Source organism: Schistocerca piceifrons, chromosome X, assembly GCF_021461385.2.
Source record: "Schistocerca piceifrons isolate TAMUIC-IGC-003096 chromosome X, iqSchPice1.1, whole genome shotgun sequence".
Lineage (NCBI taxonomy): Eukaryota > Metazoa > Arthropoda > Insecta > Orthoptera > Acrididae > Schistocerca > Schistocerca piceifrons.
Genome location: NC_060149.1, coordinates 218,402,238 through 218,425,102, shown reverse-complemented (window position 1 = coordinate 218,425,102; position 22,865 = coordinate 218,402,238). Strand labels below are relative to the sequence as shown.

Below are 22,865 nucleotides of genomic sequence, written 5' to 3'. Positions count from 1 at the left end.
TTTTGAAAGCGGTTTTGGCACATGACACTGTCAAACAAATATGCGACGACCTTTCATTCGTCCGCTATTATTCAATAGCTACAGATGCGAGTAATCACAAGGCTGAAAAAATATTTCCATTAATTGTTCAATATTTTCCACCTCAGAATGGCATTCAAGTGAAATTGCTTAAATTAGTTTCTCTGCCAAATAAAACCACCTATTGCATTACTGCATTAGAAGAAAATAAAACTGATAAGAGTAAGTGTATTGAATTTTGCCGTGACAGTGCTAAAGCCTAGTTTACACGACGACACTGAGTTGCACGCAACTGAGTTACCAGCCAGTGCGCATACGCGTAGCACATTTGCGCAACTCATTGACGAAACTAAAGATTTTCGGTTTGTTTAAACTTTGACGACACTAGTTGCATGAGTATTGAGGTTAGGTGTGCAAGTAGAGGGTAAACAAAGTGAAATACAAGGGATATTCGCAAAGTAAGGAACGATAGGTCGCGAAATGGAAACCACAGTGAAAATCAAAACTGTTTTATTTGCAACGATTAGTTACACCTTCCAGCTACTTCTCCACATAGTCGCCGCTCAGACATTGCATTGTACCAACTTTTCTATTCTCTCGTTATAGAAGACAGCCGCCAGTGCTTTACAACAATATTCTACTCTGGACTGCAGGTCCTTGTCTGTGTCAAAATATTGTCTTCATAGCCAGCAGTTCGTCTTAGCAGAGATGAACCTCAGGATTAGCCAATTACGGGCTGTATTGTGGGTGATCAATCACTTCCCATCGAAAACGCTGCAGGAGCATCTCCATTGTCCCTGCGGAGTACGGCCGAGAATTGTCGTGTAGAACAAACCACATGACAGTTATGTTATGTGGATTACATAGCTTCACGCAAAATCTTTCGCCAGGTTCTCATACTTGGCGGGAGACGCTAATTTCTAGCCATCTCTACGTTCTCACTGTGAGCTCAGAACTGAAGAGAGCGACATAATGCGATCGACGGGCGTACTATACACAGTGCCCAATGCATCTGTGCAAAGCTTCGTCAGATTTTCACTGTATTTTCCATTTCGCGACCGATCGTTGCTAACTTTCCAAATAACCCTCGTATAAAGTAGTGAACGGAGGAAACTGTTCCTATTATGGGTATCAGTGTTATGCATAAATGTTTTGTAGAATTGTAATGATGTTGACTACCAAAACAAGCAACGACTTGTTGCTGCGCTTGTGACTGTCATACTCGATCTCCACATGGACTGGTAGACAATACATGAGCATTAGAGAAAAATCCACTCACTTAAATTATAGGAGTACATACAAAAACGAATTAAGAAAAATACACACGACAAAATACAGTATCTGGCTGCAGAACAGCCCATGTCTACAAGACTAAAATTCCATGGTACAAGTTGGCCGATTTTTTTAAAGGAAAATAGTTCACAGGAGAAAAGCTTACAGAATTGTGGAAAGCTGAATTCTTTATTCAGTATTAATTTATTTAGAATGTCACAGAAGTGCTTCACGTCACAAATTGTAGTTAAAAAATTAAAATAACTTATATGGTCTTCCAGTACAGTTTCTTTCAGCGAGGTCACTGATCAACTGAGCTGGCGTCTTTCATTTATTCAGTCATGAACCTAAACACAATTCTTATTTTTTTACAAGTCTTGATTTATGCAATGATTTCCTGAAAACAAGCATTAACTCCTCACAACTCGCACAGCTGCCGAAACACAAGCATTAACTCCTTACAACTCGTACAGCTGTCAAAACTTTCATTGCACACACGATTATGGCACTCACAAAATGACGAAACTGAAGTGCACACTGATGGCGTCGGGTCTGCGGACATATACGAAATCATTGGCGTGCTACTCGTTGCATACAACGATTGGTGCAAGCCAGTGTCGTCATGTAAACTAGGCTTAACATTAATCTGGAGGAGTGCGACGAGCAGGTACAAACAAAGTATTTGCTAGACTGAAAAGTGAAGTGAACGAAAATCTCTTAGGAGTTGGCTGTCCTGCTCACATACTACATAATGCTGCCAAGAAAGCCGCTGGCGTGCTGAGTGTTGACGTAGAAACCTTAATAATGAAACTTTACAATTACTTCTCCATATACACAGTACGAACGGAGCGTCTAAAGGACTTTTGTGATTTTGTGGACATGGAGTATCATGCGGTGTTGTCACATACAAAAACAGGGTAGCTATTTTTGTTGTTGTAGAGAGAGTACTGAAGTTGTATTATGCTCTTAAATTATTCTTCCTCTTAGAAGAAAAGGCACCTAAATTTCCGACAACCGTCTTCCAGAATCCGTTATCGGAAGCGTACCTGTGGTTCGTGCATAGTCAGTTAAGCGTGTTTTAGAGACAAATACCTAAACTTGAGAAAACAGAGTTACAGAAGTAGCTGCGAGTTTGGAAAACACTAGCAGAATCAAAGAACGTCGTAAAGGAGAAAGTTTTATTCCAGTCAAAGTGACATCTCTCTTACAGAACAGCGAGGCTGCATTAACTAGTGAAATTCAAAAATTTCATGTTGACGTAGAACCGTTTTATGAAACGTATAGAGCTTATTTAAGAAAATGGTCAACAAATCTCAGTTAATTTACGATTTTTAAATGGATATTCCTGGAACACAGAACTTGAGTGTATCGATGTGACACGGGTAATAATATTTGTACAAGGTAGAGGATTGTCAGTAGGTGATAGTCTATTGTTTGACCAGTTTTGTTTACTCAAGCAGTTAACTGAATCAGAAACCAACAAAAACAGTGATAACTAGGATAGTAAATCATGTCGGGAGAACTGGACCTATTTCTTTCGACAAATTGTATGCCTAAGAACAGTATTCTCAGTAACTGAATCTGTGTGAATTCGTCTTCAGTATTCCAGGACATAATGCAAACGTGGATCGAGTATTTTCTCTCATAAATGTGCAGTGTGCAATGTGAAACAGATTACAAGTACCAACTGTCGAAGCAGTAATTAAATGTGTTTTTAATTATCAAATGAGTTGCTCTAAGTTTTATGAATACATCATACAGCTGAAAGATCTCTCCTAAGCTCAGAATTCAGATAAATATGAGGCGTAGCGTAACAAATTATGTGAACTTTGCACTTCAACATATAATGTTTCAGCAGGCAATTTTGTATCTCGTATTAATGTTTCAGAATAAAAAATTATTGTGTTACCAGTACTAATGTTGTAAATTACCATTTGAATGCCCTCCCTTGGGTTGTATTAAATTAATTACAGTATAAAGTGTTCATTTATTTATTTATTTATCATTTATTTAGTTTTTTTACTAAATAAGTTGAAAACAACAGTAATTTGCACAAATATTTCACTTTTTCAGCATTAAGAAAAGTGTCCCGAAATGTCGCAGTTTATGAGCCACAAATTATGGCCGTTTGTAGTTAATTTTAGAGAAACGTCTGGGTTTGCTAGCAACAAATTCTGGCAACCATAGACTGGCGATACACCATCTGACTTTCTGGAAAACATCCACACAGTTCCCAAGATTGCAAGAGCCGACAAGTGCGATAATTATCGCCCATTTAGTTTATCAGCTCATGCATCCAAGTTGCTGACAAGAATAATATACAGAAGAATGGAAAAGAAAATTGAGAATCTGTTAGATGATGATCAGTCTGGCTTCAGGAAGGGTAAGTGCACCACAGAGGCAGTTCTGACGTTGCAGTTGATAATTGAAGCAATACTTATAAAAAATATAAAAACACAATGATAGGATTTGTCGACCTAGAAAAAGCGTTTGACAATGTAAAATGGTGCAAGTTGTTCAAAATTATGAGAATAACAGGGGTAAGCTATTGGGAAAGAAGGGTAATATACAATACGTACAAGAACCAAGAGGGAACAATAAGACTGGAAGATCAAGAAGGAAGTGCTTGAATTTAAAAGGGTGTAAGAAAAGGATGTAGTATTTCGCCCCTGTTAAATGAAATGGACAGTCAGATCAGTGCAGAATATGGTTTGAGTTTAGATCAAAGATAGACAAAAGTAATCAGAAATAGCAGGAATGAGAACAGAGAAACTTAACATCAGAATTGGTACAGTAATAACGAAGTAGATGAAGTTAAGGAACTGGGCTACCTATACAGCAAAATAACCCGTGTCGGCTGGATAAGGAAGGCATCAAAAGCAGACTAGCACTGGCAAGAAGGACATTCCTGGCCAAGACAAGTGCGCTAGTATCAAGAATAGGCCTTAATTTGAGGAAGAAATTTCTACAAATGTACGTTCGGAGCACATCATTCTGCTGGAACAGAAGAGAATCGACGCTTTTGAGATGTGGTGCTACAGAAGAATGTTGAAAATTGGTGGGCTGATAAGGTAAGAAATGAGGAGTTCTCCGCAGAATCAGCGAGGAAAATAATATCTGTAAAACACTGACAAGAAGGAGGGACAGGATGACAGGACATCCCTTAAGACATCAGGGAATAACTTCCATGGTACTAGAGGAAGCTGTAGAGGGGTAGAAACAGTAGAGGAAGACAGAGATTGGACTACATCCAACAAATAATTGAGGACATAGGTTGCAAGTGCTGCTCTCAGATGAAAAGGTTAGCATAGGAGAGGCATCCATGATGGACCACATTAAACTAGCCAGAAGAAGGATGACTCAAAAGATAAAATAAATACATAGTTTATAAGATCGAAAAGTGATATTTTTTCCAGTAGATCTAATTGGAAAACCCAGTTTTTCAAGTTTGGTTGAGCTCTCAGTATAGGAAAATCAAATTTAGATTTTTTTTTTCTTTTGGCAGAGACAAAAAATTACTTTCATCTACTAGCCTTCTAAATTTTGGTTGAAGGTTTGTAGTGGGATCTTTTGGTATTTCAAAAATCCCATTCCCAGAAGAGCAGCTTGTTCTTGATTGCAACTGAAATTAGCGAGGCACATGAGGTAACAGAATAACGAAATTAAAAATGTATGGACTGCATCTGCTTCAGAGTAATACTCTTCTGAGCAATATTTTAATGGGTCATAGTTCGACAGATCTAAAAATAAACAAAAAGCAGGATTCCATAAAAGACAAGCACCTTAGAAAAATTAATTCTCTAATTAATAACGATATAAAAGCACAAGTTGGTATGAACAATGTGCAACAATTCTATCCAAAAATACTGATCCTCAATGAAATTGAGTTTAGTAAGGAAGAAACTCAGTTAATGCATAAATGTCTTAAGTACAGTATCACACACAACTTAAACCAAAATAATGTAAAATATTTCATTGCAGATCTCGAGATAAGCACTAAAACAGCATAACTGAGTAAATATGACTAATATAAATGATAATATTTATTGAAGTACTGGAAAATAAACAAGAATTAATAAAGATTTAAAAACTATGGAAAGGCAGGAAGGGCTTTGGTCACTAAACTTCCCAAAGGTTACACAAGTGTTATTATATGAGAGGATGATTACATCAATAAACTCTACACTTTTTTAATTCAAATTAGATATATGAAATAACAAATGATCCCAATATGAATTTTCAACCATAACTGAGAAATCTAATTGATGACTGTAATTTTTTATTTTTGTCAAAAGAAAAAAATCTGAAACTCATGAATCCATAATTTCCTACACTGAGAACTCAATTGAAACTATGTAAACTGGGTTTTAATTATCCATCTCAGACACTAAATAAATGTTAAATAATGTAGTGAGGAAGGAGTGACACACAGTAATCAGTCTCAATCCCATTAGTGTTTATTATTCTTGCGAATCTAGATTTTGGCTATAAATAGCCATCTTCAGTGCATTTGAGTTACAATTCAATAGACTTGTGGCAGTACATGTCACCATATTTTCTTACAGGTGTATAGCCACAATGAAACCAGCTCAGTTTCCTTCTGCCTACACGCCAGTAATAACATATGGTGTCATGTACTGCTGAGAGTGTATTGAATTGTAGCTCAAAAGCACTGAAGATGGCTATTGATAGCTGAAATCTAGATTTGTAAAAATAGTAAAAACTATGGGATTGTGACTTATTGTTGTGTGCCTCTCCTTCCTTATAGTCTACTGTCACTGTGCACAGTGGTTCCTTATGGAACCAAAGCTGGTTAAAATAATGTAGCAAAGACTATATACACATATGAACAAACATTCAGAACCAAAGATCAGCTGGACCACACAATCTATAACCTAGATATTTCAGATGAGGCAAAGTTTGCATCATTAGATGTTAAAAACTTCTATTCAAATATTCCCATCAAAGAGGTTATTGATATCACTATTGTTAATTTACTGAAACACACAAAGATGAATACCAGTTAACTAATGTAATTTATATTAGTTTTAGAAACTGTGTTCCATTTCGGCTACTTTGCTTTCAGTATTAAGATATACTGTCAAAAAGATGGACTGGCTATGGGCAATTCCCTTGCTGGGACAGTAGTGGATATATTCAACAACTATATTAAATGCAAATTTTTTGAAGAAAACTCAGAAATTACAGCCAAAACTATTCATTATAAAAGATAAAATGATGATACTATAATATCTTACAAGGGTATTACAGATGTAACCGATAACACTGTACAAATCTTAAGCACTATGCATTCTATGACGCAATTCACAGTTGAACACAAAGACTTAAAATTATTAATTTCCTAGACTTGATGATTAGAAATAAAAAAGTTAGACATCAGTTTGGCATGTGTAGCAAACCTATAACTACAGATATGGTAACTAATGCAAAGTTTAAAGTTGTCTTTGGACTCTGTAGATGTTGGAAATGAAATCTTCATTGTGAAACAAAGTGTGAGTGGCAACAATTAGAATACTTGAGAAGTGGATGTAATTCTTAATAAGATAAAATAGAGGCCAGTAAATACATCAACCACAAACACCTAATTTCATCGGTATGAGATACATGGGAAACATTTCAGACAAGATAGATCAGTTATTTAGAAATAAAAATATTAAATTTAAGAGTCTATTTACAGATGATACTGAGAAACACAGTGGGTGACCACTGGAATGACTGTGAGAAACAATAATAGGACACAATTTCCATATTCAGTTCAAGGAACTTTCAGAAGTAGCAGGTAGTAAATTTGTATTAGACCAACACCCTTGGAATAGTGAACACTTATTAGTCACCATAAGTGACAACTCAAAAATATTGCATAATGTTCAGGAATGTTTATTATTAGATGCATTAGAACAGTGATAGTCAACATGATCCCCACCACCCAACAGTGTGTGTTCCAGCTTTCAGGGCAGGTGATAGGTGTTAGGGATTTTAAAAAATTTCATTAGATTTTCATAACATTTTGACATAATGTGTTTAGTAAGTAATTATTAACATATGCTTTAAGTTGATGCAGCTTTGCTTTATAAATATTATATAGTAGAGTTACTTCCCTACATTATGAATCATCACTATTGTGGAACTGGTGGGCAGTTAGAAAATTGTGCTACTAACAGAGATAGAAAAGAGGGCAATAAGTAAAATAGGTTGGGTACCCCTGCATTAGAAGAAATAGAAATTTATAGCCACTACAAGAGTCCATCTTAAAATTTTATAAATGAGCAGACAGACTTCAAGAGAAACCTTTCTATGACTTATTTGCTGAACTGTTGTAGTTCTGATGAACTCGTATTCTGGTTTTACATTTTAACATCTTTTGTAGTGTCAGTAGTATGGTGTACTTAAAGCAACTTTGTTTTAACTGAGTTCTTAATAACTCATATCTACACACAATAACGTCATTTTATAATGGGATCCGATTTTATTACAGTTTTAAGGAAAAGATGTGATCCAATAATCTAACAATCAGAGTTGTTTGTTATCAGTTCACTGTATACAAATGCCATGATTTGCTGAAGCTAGTAATATACTTTATTATAGTATGTTTTAAACAATGGAAAATTTAGGATGGAATGAATTTGATTTTTGCCTGACGGCTTTTTTTCAGTCCTAACCCTGTGCTGTTTTTCTTCGTTACTATTTTCTTTTGCATCACTATACTCAATGTCTGTCCTTCTTTCTCTTCTTTGCTGTGTATCTCTTGTCGCCTTACAAACCGCACTGCATGCTCTACTTATGAGCCATACTCTATCAACCATCTCAGCCATGCACAACAGACGGCTACAAGACCACGCTGATTGTTGGTGCAGCATCTTATGTCCCACATTACTCCCACCGATATAACTTATTCTATACTTTCAAAATGATAACTCTCCCTGCATCATTTCCCGTATTTTTGCATGTTAGCTTCTGCACCTGTCTGGTGCCACACAATCTTGTATCTCATCCTACGAATGTTCCCCACCCCTCACACTTTCTCCATTCTATCCCAGTCCGCATCCTCTAATTCCACCAAATCCGGTCACATCTGCCATCCCCTTCTTCACACTTATCCACTCTCAGACCTACTACCCACAGTAATATACAGGGTGATTCAAAAAGAATACCACAACTTTAAAAATGTGTATTTAATGAAAGAAACATAATATAACCTTCTGTTATACATCATTACAAAGAGTATTTAAAAAGGTTTTTTTTCACTCAAAAACAAGTTCAGAGATGTTCAATATGGCCCCCTACAGACACTCAAGCAATATCAACCAGATACTCCAACTCGTTCCACACTCTCTGTAGCATATCAGGCGTAACAGTTTGGATAGCTGCTGTTATTTCTCGTTTCAAATCATCAATGGTGGCTGGGAGAGCTGGCCGAAACACCATATCCTTAACATACCCCCATAAGAAAAAATCGCAGGGGGTAAGATCAGTGCTTCTTGGAGGCCAGTGATGAAGTGCTCTGTCATGGGCTGCCTTTTTCGTAGGCCTCTCCATACAGTTGATTGTGGAATTTGCAGCTCTCTGCTAGCTCTGCGAGTCGATTTTCCTGGGCTGCGAACAAATGCTTGCTGGATGCGTGCTACATTTTCATCACTCGTTCTCGGCCGTCCAGAACTTTTCCCTTTGCACAAACACCCATTCTCTGTAAACTGTTTATACCAACGTTTAATACACCACCTATCAGGAGGTTTAATACCATACTTCGTTCGAAATGCACGCTGAACAACTGTCGTCGATTCACTTCTGCCGTACTCAATAACACAAAAAGCTTTCTGTTGAGCGGTCGCCATCTTAGCATCAACTGACCCTGACGCCTAGTCAACAGCGCCTCAAGCGAACAAATGGACAACTAAATGAAACTTTATAGCTCCCTTAATTCGCCGACAAATAGTGCTTAGCTCTGCCTTTTGTGGTTGCAGGGTTTTAAATTCCTAAAGTTGTGGTATTCTTTTTGAATCACCCTGTATATTGTTATGTTTTAAACAAGTTAGGTAACACAAATGAAGCAAGCTGTCTATAAAATCGAGTATAAAGGCTGTGATTAGACATTGTGGCATAATGTACATGAGCACTGAGTCCTGAGTGTTGCACAACACAACACTGGCCCACCAGCAAAAGAAGCTACACATATGATGATAACACTATGTTATTTGCATCTCCATGGTGACTGTTTGTATTTGCTCAATAGAAAGGACTGTCTCTACCAGTTACCATAATAACCCGAATACAAACTGATAGCTGGGTTAACTATATGACACATGGCAGTATTTTATGGGAGTCATTATTTTGTTTTATTGTTGTATGTTTTAAATTGTTTTTGGTAATTTTAAGAAGCAGACTGTCTTTGTATGGAACTGGACAGGTTGTGTCTGGACACTGCATAATGCTGATTATTGAAAGGGACAAGTTGTACTGCTAACTTGTGTCTCGCTATGGACTGCTGATGTCCTGTGCAGCATAATCTTTGCTTAGCAGCAAAGAAACTTCTCTGCTAGTCACCATGTCAACATAGAAACTCCCAAATACCTCCTCTAGTGTGTGACAGAAGTAAAGGTAGGTAGGTAAAAATCCACATTCTGGCACTAGATGGGCTAGTTGGGTTTGACCAAACACCGATCATCCTCTGCCGGTGGCATCATTCGATGCGGGGTGGACGTATGATCGGCACACTGCTCTTCCAACCGTAGTCATGTTTCTTGACCTTCGAACTGCTACTAATCGTCTGAGTAGGCCTTCAGTTGGCCTCATGAGGCTGAGTGATATATACCAATCCTTCCAATACAGAAAAATTTCTCTCAGTGCTAGGAATCCAATCTGGGTCCCCCACATGGCACTCAACCAAGCTGACCACTCGTTCGTCTCGCATGATAGAGAGCAGTTTTCAATATTCTAGCCGTTGCTCTTGGCATTTTAAATTCTGATTATGTATTAGTACACTGTAAACAATATTCCATACATTTTCATGCACATTATGAGGGTTTGCCTTTTATACACATGGTATTTGTAGATGATGTTTTCATTACAGATAATGTGAGTAACAGAGTGTGGGATTTCCCTTTCATAATACCTGACAATTGCTAAATAGTTAGCAGTTCGTGACAGGTACCAGTGTACTACACAATGGCTCCATGTACCGGTTTCTTGCGCCATCTAGATAACATATTCTTTTATATAACTAATGTTAATTTTTCGGGTAGTGAAGTGTATGTCATACACGACCCATTGTAAATGTTAAACAGGGTATTTCAAAAATACTTTTAAAAACTTTGGGACAGATTCCTTACACCAAAACAAGAAAATAAATCAATATAAATACACACATCAAAAAAAGTTTTGCATAACCCAATCACCCAGATTGCCAGAACTCCTGAAGATAGACGTCGACTGTGGATATTATGTCACAGACACAGTCCCTTTGACTGTTCAGAGATATCATTAAACCTGCCCAAAGATGTAAACAATCATGTATGAGCAGCGCCTATTAGATGGAGGGGGTCCGACAGCCACTCATTTCCAATCATCCCACCATGATGGACCTACACGGCTCGTGTAGTTCGTTGTTCAACCGTGCCGAGACAGCCAATACTGCGGTTCGATTGCGTCCACATTGTTACTTTGTGCCAGGAAGGGTTCTCAGCAAGGTAAGTGTCCAGGCGTCTCAGAGTGAACCAAAGCGATGTTGTTCGGACGTGGAGGAGATACAGAGAGACAGGAAGTGTCAATGACATACCTCGCTCAGGCTGCCCAAGTGCTACTACTGCAGTGGATGACCGATACCTACGGAATATCGCTTGGAGGAACCCTGACAGCAATGCCAACATGTTGAATAATGCTTTTCGTGCAGCCACAGGACGTAGTATTATGACTCAAACTGTGCACAGTAGGCTGCATCAACCACACAATCATCGGAGACGTGTTTGGAGGTAACTTGGTCAGGCTGAACACCTTAGACACACTGTCCAGCAAGTGCAGCAAGGTGGAGTTTCCCTGATGTTTTTGGGTGGCATTATGTGGGGCAGATGTACGCCACTGGTGGTCAGAGAAGGCGTGTAACGGCTGTATGATACGTGAACGCCATCCTCCGATCGATAGGGCAACCATATTGGCAGCATATTGATGAGACATTCTTGTTCATGGATGACAATTTGCGCCCCATCGTGCACATCTTGTGAATGACTTCCTTCAGGATAATGACATATCTCGGATAGAGTGGCCAGCATGTTCTTCAGAGATGAACCCTATCGAACATGCCTGGAATAGATTGAAAAGGTCTGTTTATGGACGTCGCGACCCACGAACCACTCTGAGCGATCTACGCTGAATCACCGTTGCGGAGTGGGACAATCTGGACAAACAGTGCGTTGATGAACTTGTGGATCGTATGCCACGACGAATATAGGCATGCATCAATGCAAGAGGTCGTGCTACTGGGTATTAGAGGTACCGGTGTGTACAGCAGTCTGGACCACCACCTCTGAAGGTCTCGCCATATGGTGGTACAACATGCAATGTGTGGTTTTCATGAGCAATAAAAAGGGTGGAAATGATGTTTATGTTTATCTCTATTCCAAATTTCTGTCCAGGTTCCGGAACCGAGGTGATCCAAAACGTTTTTTGATGTACGTATATGTCCAAAAATCCTTTATTTTTGAGTTATTGACGAAAGTATACAATTCATGTGAATGGAGCTCGTTGACATACACACTCACAATAAATCCTAAAAATGCCCTCCCCTTGCTTCTAAACACGCATGCACTCATGGCATCATGAGCTTATACTACCTTTCAAATACTCCCTAACAGATTAGAATGGTTTTACAGGCTTCTATGATACACAATGAAGAGTTTCTGCATCTGGGTGGTCTGCTGCATAGACCAGCCCCAAAAATAATATCGAGAGCGTAGACGTTGGGGAAATGTACAGGCCATACAACTGGTTCTCTTCTACTTATTCGCCTGTTGTGGCAGATTATAGCCTGTGCATCTTGAACACAGACTGAAATGTGCTGGAATTCCATGACGCATAAACGATTTTTTTTATTTACAGGGACACATCTTCTAATAGGTCTTGGAGGATCTTCTAAATAATGTCCCTCTTGACACCACCTTTAAGACATACTGGGAGAACATATGGCCCTACCAGACAGCCCTTTAAAACTTCTGCCCACACGTTTGTCATAAGCCAAGTGTGCTTTGAACACAACCTCCAGCTCAAAAAGCACTCCTTGGGTATGCAGATTAGATTTAATTCCAATTCTGTCATCAAGATACTAGAAAATGACAGATTATCCCCATAAATAGTCAAACTGAAAAATCAACTGTCGCACACACTGGAAATACCATAAAATAATTTCCTAAACCAGGGTGTATACGTGGATGAGGAAAAAAATCCCGGATTTTTCCCGGTTAAAAATACATTTTCTCCCGGGTGACAGTGTATTTTCCCTTATGAATCCTTTGAATGGTTATGGTTTTATACACGGACGTACAATTTGCTGGCACTTTAGAAAACGAAACTCAGGGAAAAAGACACGTTTTGGAAATATCTTTGATGTGCAGCTATATGTACGCTGCGTATTTTCGTATTACGACAGCACACATTGTAATTCCACCAAACACCACATGTTACTTTCCGAAACATTGAAGTCGAGATTTCGATGCGATTTTGTAAGCCATTCGTAGCTTATGTCACGTGATCTCGCCAGCCGATGACAGCGGATATTCAGAGCATAGGACACGTGATGTAGTCAGCCAACAGCAACATCACTGTTAAGTAGCACGAACACACAAACAGGGAAAGTTAATAGTTTAAATTAATATACATAGTGTTGCTACAAGAAAAGCAAAGCTTTCACGTATAATATTGGTCTCAAGCTGCAAGAGAAGCTAAGCTTTCGCATATACTGTTGATTTTTTTTTGCACGTGTTACACTTTAAGGTGTATCACACAAATGTGCCAGTAAAATTTTTAATAATGACATAAATGTCTGATCTTCACGGTTCGAAATTCTTCTAAATGGCTCGTCATCAAAGAGTTGATTTTTAAATGAGAGTCAAACGCTCTGTGATTTAATAAATTCATGGTACATTCTTGCACATAGCTCAACTTACGTAAAAGGATATTTACTTTGAAAGTAACGCTTTTCAAACCACCATTCGCAATATTTTCCCGCGATCTGTTAGAAATAGGTTCGTTTCAGCAGTTGCCAGAGAGCGCAGATAACAGGCGAAACCGTGCTTGGGTAGCTATCATGACGTAGGAAGTCCGTATGGACGTACGTGTAAAACATTGAAAGATCATACGTTGTCATAAAAGAAACAAGACATCAGAGGATACTGCAAGAGCATCGGAATTTCGTGAACCATATTAAAATGTGCACATTTTAAGTGTATACTTAAAGGGCACATTCGTATGTCCAGATTCCCAATGAAATAGACCTCGACCTGATACTAAGCTTTTCAGTGTGGTTTTCGGGATGTAAATTTTCTTGGAGCACCGATACCGTATTATATCATGTTTGGGTCTTTATTATGGCATAATGCCATACGTGCTAGAAAATGAAAACACGCACTTGAAATGCAACGAACAGTTGAAACTAGCCAGTACTGTGGAATTAAACATTTCGTTTCAAATACATTGACTGCCTCTGCGGAAAATGTTAACAAAAGCCTAATTTCTTTAGCAAACAGACAAAAATAACTTCATTGTTCCGCAAGGCGATTAATGCTTGACTGGCAGAAAGGTGGAAATACAATAAAATCTGAAACTAATCACATATTTCAGCCTTCCGTAATTATGTGAATGTGTTTTAATTCACTTGATAGCTCCCGGCCACAGATATCCGTTTCGTTTTCATTTGACGTGAGAGTAAACGAAGGGGAAACAGCAAAATCACTAAATGTAAACGCGGGTCACGTGGAGTCTACGCACTATAGCTCAGACAGCTCTGCGCATCAGCCCCGCATCTACGACATTTGCGAACTGGATCAATATTAAAGAAAAAAAAATCGAATATTCAAAAATGTTCATCTTGTAGCGCACATCTTTCTGAGAAGTCTGAAACATAAAACATATGTATTCGAGGAAATGTAAGACATATTATTTGGTCTTAAGTGTGCCAAAGCGCAGTGCCACGCTTCTTCATAAAACATTTTTCTACCGCATGTCCAAACTATATTCAGGAGAGTGGAAATTGAAATGTCCTGTGGTGCCTCTCCTGCTCCCAGTCGGCCGGTTTGACAGCCTGCCCCTCCTTAAAAAAATCTCACAATTAATAGCGGATGGGTTTATTTGTAATCGAGAGAACAAGAACTCTTCAGAAAATCTGAACTCTTTATTGCCTAATAGCTAATAATTTGCTGTTTTGCGTGACATAAAATTAAATATAGGATATATAAAACCAATACTGACAAGAGATAAGCAAGAAATTACACATTTCTTCAAACTTTAGCTCCTAGCATTTTTTTCTGTCTAATCTTGCTACAGCTTTCCTTTCTGAGAAAGAATCTATTATCTCATCAAAGTTCGTCAAACGTTTTGCTACATAAAAAATCGAAATGTCGTTATCTAATACTGAAAAAGCTGTTAATACAAATAATACCCAAGACTGGTGGGGTTTCTCGATCTGATTACGTTTATTTTGTCACTGTCTGCTAGATAAAACAAAATAGGACTTTCTAATATGGTAGCAATTTTGCAACACACCAAATAAACGAGACTGTTTAGGCACAAATGGCCATTTTTATAACACGACAGAATATAATCCAATAAGTACCAATATCAAATGCCTATTAGGCCTACTACAAGCAAAAAGCTTTAATAGTTTCACATTTCATTCATACGCACCAGCTTCTCAAGCATGAGATCGAAAAGTAGTATTACCAAATTTTTATATAAATTTGAAATCTTATTCTTCCATAATTTGTGTGATGTCCTCATTTCTTCTCCTTCCTCGTTGTAACAAACAATCTGGTCATCACCAGTTCTGTAGCTATTGCTGCCACTGTCAGTATCACATGTTTAGTCATCCCGCGATTATTTTCCGGTTAGGCGTTATTACGTGTTCGAACAACACGTTTTCCGCGTTACTTCCATGCGGCTGCTAGCCGAGGACTGTACTACTGATCCTTACTAGTGTAGCGCTCTAGCCAAAAATTTTCTGTCAAAATTTCGTTTTCTTGGATACACCGAGAAGATAATACACTCCTGGAAATTGAAATAAGAACACCGTGAATTCATTGTCCCAGGAAGTGGAAACTTTATTGACACATTCCTGGGGTCAGATACATCACATGATCACACTGACAGAACCACAGGCACATAGACACAGGCAACAGAGCATGCACAATGTCGGCACTAGTACAGTGTATATCCACCTTTCGCAGCAATGCAGGCTGCTATTCTCCCATGGAGACGATCGTAGAGATGCTGGATGTAGTCCTGTGGAACGGCTTGCCATACCATTTCCACCTGGCGCCTCAGTTGGACCAGCGTTCGTGCTGGACGTGCAGACCGCGTGAGACGACGCTTCATCCAGTCCCAAACATGCTCAATGGGGGACAGATCCGGAGATCTTGCTGGCCAGGGTAGTTGACTTACACCTTCTAGAGCACGTTGGGTGGCACGGGATATATGCGGACGTGCATTGTCCTGTTGGAACAGCAAGTTCCCTTGCCGGTCTAGGAATGGTAGAACGATGGGTTCGATGACGGTTTGGATGTACCGTGCACTATTCAGTGTCCCCTCGACGATCACCAGTGGTGTACGGCCAGTGTAGGAGATCGCTCCCCACACCATGATGCCGGGTGTTGGCCCTGTGTGCCTCGGTCGTATGCAGTCCTGATTGTAGCGCTCACCTGCACGGCGCCAAACACGCATACGACCATCATTGGCACCAAGGCAGAAGCGACTCTCATCGCTGAAGACGACACGTCTCCATTCGTCCCTCCATTCACGCCTGTCGCGACACCACTGGAGGCGGGCTGCACGATGTTGGGGCGTGAGCGGAAGGCGGCCTAACGGTGTGCGGGACCGTAGCCCAGCTTCATGGGGACGGTTGCGAATGGTCCTCGCCGATGCCCCAGGAGCAACAGTGTCCCTAATTTGCTGGGAAGTGGCGGTGCGGTCCCCTACGGCACTGCGTAGGATCCTACGGTCTTGGCGTGCATCCGTGCATCGCTGCGGTCCGGTCCCAGGTCGACGGGCACGTGCACCTTCCACCGACCACTGGCGACAACATCGATGTACTGTGGAGACCTCACGCCCCACGTGTTGAGCAATTCGGTGGTACGTCCACCCGGCCTCCCGCATGCCCACAATACGCCCTCCCTCAAAGTCCGTCAACTGCACATACGGTTCACGTCCACGCTGTCGCCGCATGCTACCAGTGTTAAAGACTGCGATGGAGCTCCGTATGCCACGGCAAACTGGCTGACACTGACGGCGGCGGTGCACAAATGCTGCGCAGGTAGCGCCATTCGACGGCCAACACCGCGGTTCCTGGTGTGTCCGCTGTGCCGTGCGTGTGATCATTGCTTGTACAGCCCTCTCGCAGTGTCCGGAGCAAGTATGGTGGGTCTGACACACCGGTGTCAATGTGTTCCTTTTTCCATTTCCAGGAGTGTACATAATCTTTCTCACCTGTTATTCCTGTCAGTCGTTTATTTCCACTCTGGTAGTCTGAATCTATGGATTACGCTAGTAATTATAACAACGCTGATCATTCGCAAACCCAATCAACCACATAATCAGACAGCGATTGGCATTCATCCGTTCGGCTTTACTCCCTCAGCTCATATAGCCCCGTCCCCTTTTGTCTGCAGAAACTTTATTTCTAGATGCGACGAGGATTCTCCTGACAGCGACATCACGTACACAATGCATTCATTCAAAAGTCAACTTATGATTCATTCAGAAATCAACTTAAAATGTGTTCAACAATGTTCAAAAACCAACAGGGAAGCGTTTCAAAATGATATGAATAATCGATGGACAAACGTGCCCTGGATGCTAGGAGCTTTGTAAAACAAGTCTTTTTTACTCAAGAATATGAATTTGGCGCCACCTTTCCCCGGTAGCATCTAGATGCTTGCAGCGACTGCTTGCTCAGCCAACAGCCACATTCCTGTTTCCAGAAGCGGGAGAATCTACTACTCAAACGTGGCTCAACTGCGCATGCGCATGACCCCGCGCGTAACTGCTAAAACAAATCGAATGTAAACAATTGCGACTTCACGCTCATTGGAGGCAATTTGTTATTATGAAGTACTGCACAGTCTTCCTAAAGCCTTTGACACATGTTCAACTGGCAGGCGCTTGCATGCGCACTGTGCGTCGTTGTTCTACATGGCGCATTCCCTTTAAAATTTAAGTTATTTTCGTTTTTTTATCTCGTTTATGTTTTATTGTCGAAGTAGTATTCTGCAGTAGCGGGATACAGTAATATCCTTTGTTAGAGTATCAGTTCTTACCAATCAAAAATACAAAAATTTAACTGAAAACTAAAACAATGAAAAATTCCCGGAATTCTAAAAATATCCAGGGTTTTTCCCGGTTTTCTCCCGGATGAAAAAATTCCCGGGTTTTTCCCGGATCTCACGGTTGTATACACCCTGTAAACTTATCAGGCACCTCAGTTATTTCTTATGGTTGGAGCACCTGGGCACTCAGTTGGATAAATTACATTATTAGCTATGGAATAAAAGAGTTTGATCTGGTAAACATGAGATTTACTCAGAAAACATAGGAATCAACCAAAACACATTATAGGTGAGATTAACAAGAATTTTATACACAACACCAACAATTAGAACAGTTAGTAGGACATCAATAATACACACCCTTACCATACATATACACTGAACATCCATTTTTTTTTTAAATTTACGATGTATGTACAAATTTTCAGATATAACTGATAGAAATTAAAAGTGCTGTGTCATCCGAAGAAGACACAGCCATAGCCAAAGCACCAGAGGTGCAAACATGTGAGCTGATGACGCCACTTGCGCGAGTTCCACCAGCGCCACGGGCAGCGCTGAGGATGAAGATATTGTCTTCACCTCGGCCTGTTGCCAGCTGAGTACAGTCCTTCAAAGAACGAATGACAATGGACAGAAGCCTACTTGGAAGCTAGAAGACCAGCTCTCGCCCACTTGGTTATACATCATCGTCCGGGGCTGACTTAGACAGAGAACATTGTTTAGTGAACACTTAGAAGTGAACAGACAGTTGTAAATTGCATTCACTATATTTGTGACAGAAGCAGTGAAGAGGTCTTCACAAAACTGGTGATGAGGGTTTACAAAGAAAAGTGCATCCTTTTTAATGAAAATTTTTGTTAATGTTTTCTGCTAACAGAATTATGCAAGAACAATACCAATTAACCAATAAAAATAACAAATATGAATTCACATTCAGCAATCTACGATATCAATTGCTCTCAGTTTTACAGGTGATTCTACACACACACACACACACACACACACACACACACATACACACACACACACACAGAGAGAGAGAGAGAGAGAGAGAGAGAAAATATCACTTGGTATCATTCTGCTGTTCATGACTATATTCATGGAAAAATGAACACAATAACTCACTTTACTTATTGAAAAAGCTTTGCATACAAAAAATGTGGATTAACTACTAGATTCATGATTTTCTATAACAACATAAATGAAATAAAAAATTAACAGAACATATGACATACGGTAACAGTTTTTCACATATCAAATGCACATGATTCTATACAGTATGTAACATTTTCTTCATGCTGCAGAAACATTTGACCACCATTTTCACGTCGTTAGCCATGTAGTCTTCAAGCAAGATAATTGTATGTATCTCTGTCACTATCTGATCTTTCCAAATAGTCCTTCTCAATTAGTATATCAATACATTTCTGTAAGAATTCAAGACAACAAAGATTATTACAGTCTAATCAGTATTTATGCATTAAACACAATTTCAGTTTCAACTATAAATATCAATTTCATATTAAAGCTAGAGAGCTGTAACGATAAAATAATCTTGTTGACCTACACCACATGTTAACTTACTTTGATAAGATGAACTTTGGGTCTAAATCTTAATGACATATGGTTCAATACTTCTGCAACAAGTTGCGGGTGCTTCAATGTTTTTCTGATTTTCATTATTCTCACTATAGCTGCCTGTATTAATATTTTGCGATCTGCTTCTATATTCTTGTGCACATTTGTCTGGTCTTGTTCCGTTTCTATTTCTGTCTCCAGAGGTATGTTGATATTCACCCTGAATTTCCGACTGGAAAAGGGAGAAAAGTATGATGAGGGTAACGACAACATACAGAACAACATTATTATTTTGAAATACAAATTATTGCCAGAGGAAACTACCATGGACTGATAAAAAATTACATAATAGGCCTTCAACACAAACAGGTTGTGACTTCATTACTCTAATTGCACCTATTTTACCATGTATCTGAGTGGAAGTTACTGAATAAATAAAGATACTTATTGACTTACTTTTTGTAGATTTTCGGTAATGCTATAACAGAATTAGGTAGCAAATCATTTTCATCGCTTTCTGACTGCAGAAGTTTTGCTTTCATGAGAGACTGGACAACTTGTATTACTAAATCCAACCCAATTTGGGTGGACTCTTGTAGTTGTTGTACTGTCCAGGTCTTACTCACATTAAACTGCAGTAATATTGCCATCTGGAAGGTTGAAGCCTGCAATGTATACCTGAAACAAAATATAATCATTTTGATATAAACATTCAACCAAGAAGTAAGGATTTAATGGCAATAATTAACCATGTGTTAAAGAAAGGCATTAACATACACCGCCAGATAGGTAAAAAAAGGACAAAACAACGTCACAAACTTTTCAGCAATGTTGTCTGGTCTGCAGCTCAGTAACAAGAACTTTTCTCCTCTCTAAGTAGATACACCAATTTTTAAAAATGGTAGGAGTGTTAGAGTTTAACATCAGACTGACACCAAGTACTAAACACCATCTCTGTTGAGATATGGTAGGAAATGAAACTGAGCATGGCTTTATTGAAGGAAGCATCCTAGTATTTGCCTGAAATAATTTTGGGAAACCACTGTATAAAAGTTTAAACCACTATACCAACTTGTTCAATGCCTTATAAAAAATCATTTCCATCATGCTGCTTTTGTTAACAAATGCAGTATGGCCTGGGGAAAACATATACAGATTTGTTAGCACCATATTTTACAGGTTATAAGACTTTTTTTGTTTGAAAAATTGCTTCCAACATTCAGATGCATCTTATACTTGAAATTAATACAAAAATGTCCAGTGCTTGATTTAAAATACCTCCAATATTAAAAATGGCCATATATTCAATGTCACGGGAAACCTATCTCTGTCTGGGAACAACGGATGCAACTGGCAGCAGCAGCACACCGATGCGACAAACATGAGTTGTGGGATTCACAGGCTTGTTACCACTGTCTCCCTCCCACCCCACCCTCATAAACCCAGGACACTGTCTAGCCTATGATGTGTCATTGCAGTCTACAGAGCCAGTGAACTTAAACTGAAAGTGATTTGTTTATTGACAATAGTGCAATATTTTTGTTAGTATCTAGTTTCCTAATGGAAAAAAATGAAAGGTATTCATATGATGTGGGTTGTAAATATACAGAACAACATGGAAACAGAGCAACTGAGTGGCATTTTGGCCCTCCACCAGCAAAAAAAAGTCATTCGTGACTGGCAGGCTACTAATGAAGAACTGAAAAAAATGAATAAAACTAAATATCCAAATAGGGGATTGAAAGCAAAATGGCCAAAACTAGAAGATGATTTATTAAAATGGATTCAAGAGCACCATCAAAATGGCACTGGAATTAATACAAAAGTGATTTGAATACACATTCATAGGCCAGCACTATAGTGGAGCTTCACCGACTTTAAGGGTGGAGTTGATTGGTGCTACAGGTTTATGAAGAGTCATGGACTTAGCATGTGAACCAGAACCAAAGTATCTCAGAAAGTTCCACAAGAGCATGAAGAGAAAATGATATCTTTCCATCACTTTATTATTCAGCATTGAAAGAAAACCAGTGTGGAACTAAGCAAAATAGCAAACACGAATGAAACTCCTCTGACATTTGTTGCGCTGAGTAACAGAACTGTTGCCATGAAATGGGCTAAAACTGTAACTATAAAAGCAAGTAGACATGAAAAAACACACTACACTGTTGCCCTTTCATGTTGTGCTGATGATACTGAACTTAATCCAATGATCATTTTCAAGTGCAAAACCTTCTGAAATATCACTAGCTGTTGTTGTTCTTGTACATGACAAGGGTTGGATTGATGAGGATGGTATGACATTATGGATTAACAGAGTGTGGGAGAGAAGGAAAGGTGCTTTATTGGAGACAAGTTCTCTTCTTGCGCTACACTGGAGTGCCAAAGACAGTGGTATAGGCAAGTGTATTCAAATACAGAGATATGTAAACAGGCAGAATATCAGAATATGGCGCTGCAGTCGTCAGTGCCTACATAAGAAAACAAGTGTCTGGTGCAGTTGTTAGATCAGTTACTCCTGCTCTCAGTTACTCCTGCCACAATGGCAGGTTACCAAGATTTAACTGAGTTTGAATGTGGTGTTATAGTCGGCGCACGAGCGATTGGACACAGCATCTCTGTGGTAGCGATACAGTGGGGAATTTCCTGTACGACTATTTCACGAGTGTACCATGAATATCAGGAATCCAGTAAAGATGGAGAAAGATCCTGCAAGAATGGGACCAATGATGACTGAAGAGAGTCGTTCAATGTGACAGAGGTGTAACCCTTCCGCAAATTCCTACAGATTTCAGTGCTGGGCCATCAACAAGTGTCATCATGTGAACCATTCAACGAAACATCATCTATATGGGCTTTTGGAGCTGAAGGCCCACTCATGTACCCTTTACGACTGCACGACACAAAACTTTATGCCTTGCCTGGGCCTGTCAACATCGACATTGGACTGTTGATGACTAAAACATGTTGCCTGTCGGACGAGTCTCATCTCAAATTGTATCGAGTGGATGAACATGTACAGGTATGGGGATAATCTTGTGGACCCATTGACCCTGCATGTGCAGCTGGAGTGATATGGGACCTCTGATACATCTGGATACAACTCTGCCAGGTGACATGTACATAAGCATTATGTCTGATCACCTGCATCCATTCATGTCCATTGTGCATTCTGATGGACTTGGGCAATTCCAGCAGAACACTGAGACACAGCACACGTCCAGAATTGCTACAGTGTGGCTCCAGGTCCTCTTATCAGTTAAACATTTCTGCTGCCCACCAAACTCCCCAGACATGAACATTATTGAGCACATCTGGGATGCCTTGGAGTGGGCTGTTCAGAAAAGATCTCTACCCCCTCGTACTCTTACGGATTTATGGACAGGCCTGCAGGATTCATGGTGTCAATTCCCTCCAGCACTACTTTAGACATTAATCGACTCCATGTCACAT

At 39.5% G+C, this 22,865-nt stretch overlaps 1 protein-coding gene across 3 annotated transcripts in view; it reads right to left on the bottom strand.

Moving 5' to 3' along the window:
• Positions 1-18,110: 18,110 nt before the first annotated feature.
• Positions 18,111-22,865, bottom strand: part of LOC124721647 (cullin-1-like) — a 248,952-nt gene continuing 244,197 nt past the window's right edge. For 2 of the 3 annotated variants that reach the window (XM_047246710.1, XM_047246711.1), the window contains exons 13-15: positions 19,869-20,090; positions 19,419-19,644; positions 18,111-19,261 (exon numbers count right to left, since the gene is read on the bottom strand). In XM_047246710.1, coding sequence (XP_047102666.1) covers positions 19,181-19,261; positions 19,419-19,644; positions 19,869-20,090 — 529 coding nt within the window. In that variant the 3' untranslated portion in view covers positions 18,111-19,180. Of the gene's footprint in view, positions 19,262-19,418; positions 19,645-19,868; positions 20,091-22,865 lie in introns of those variants that run through there. The other variant, XM_047246712.1, reaches the window with a different exon arrangement.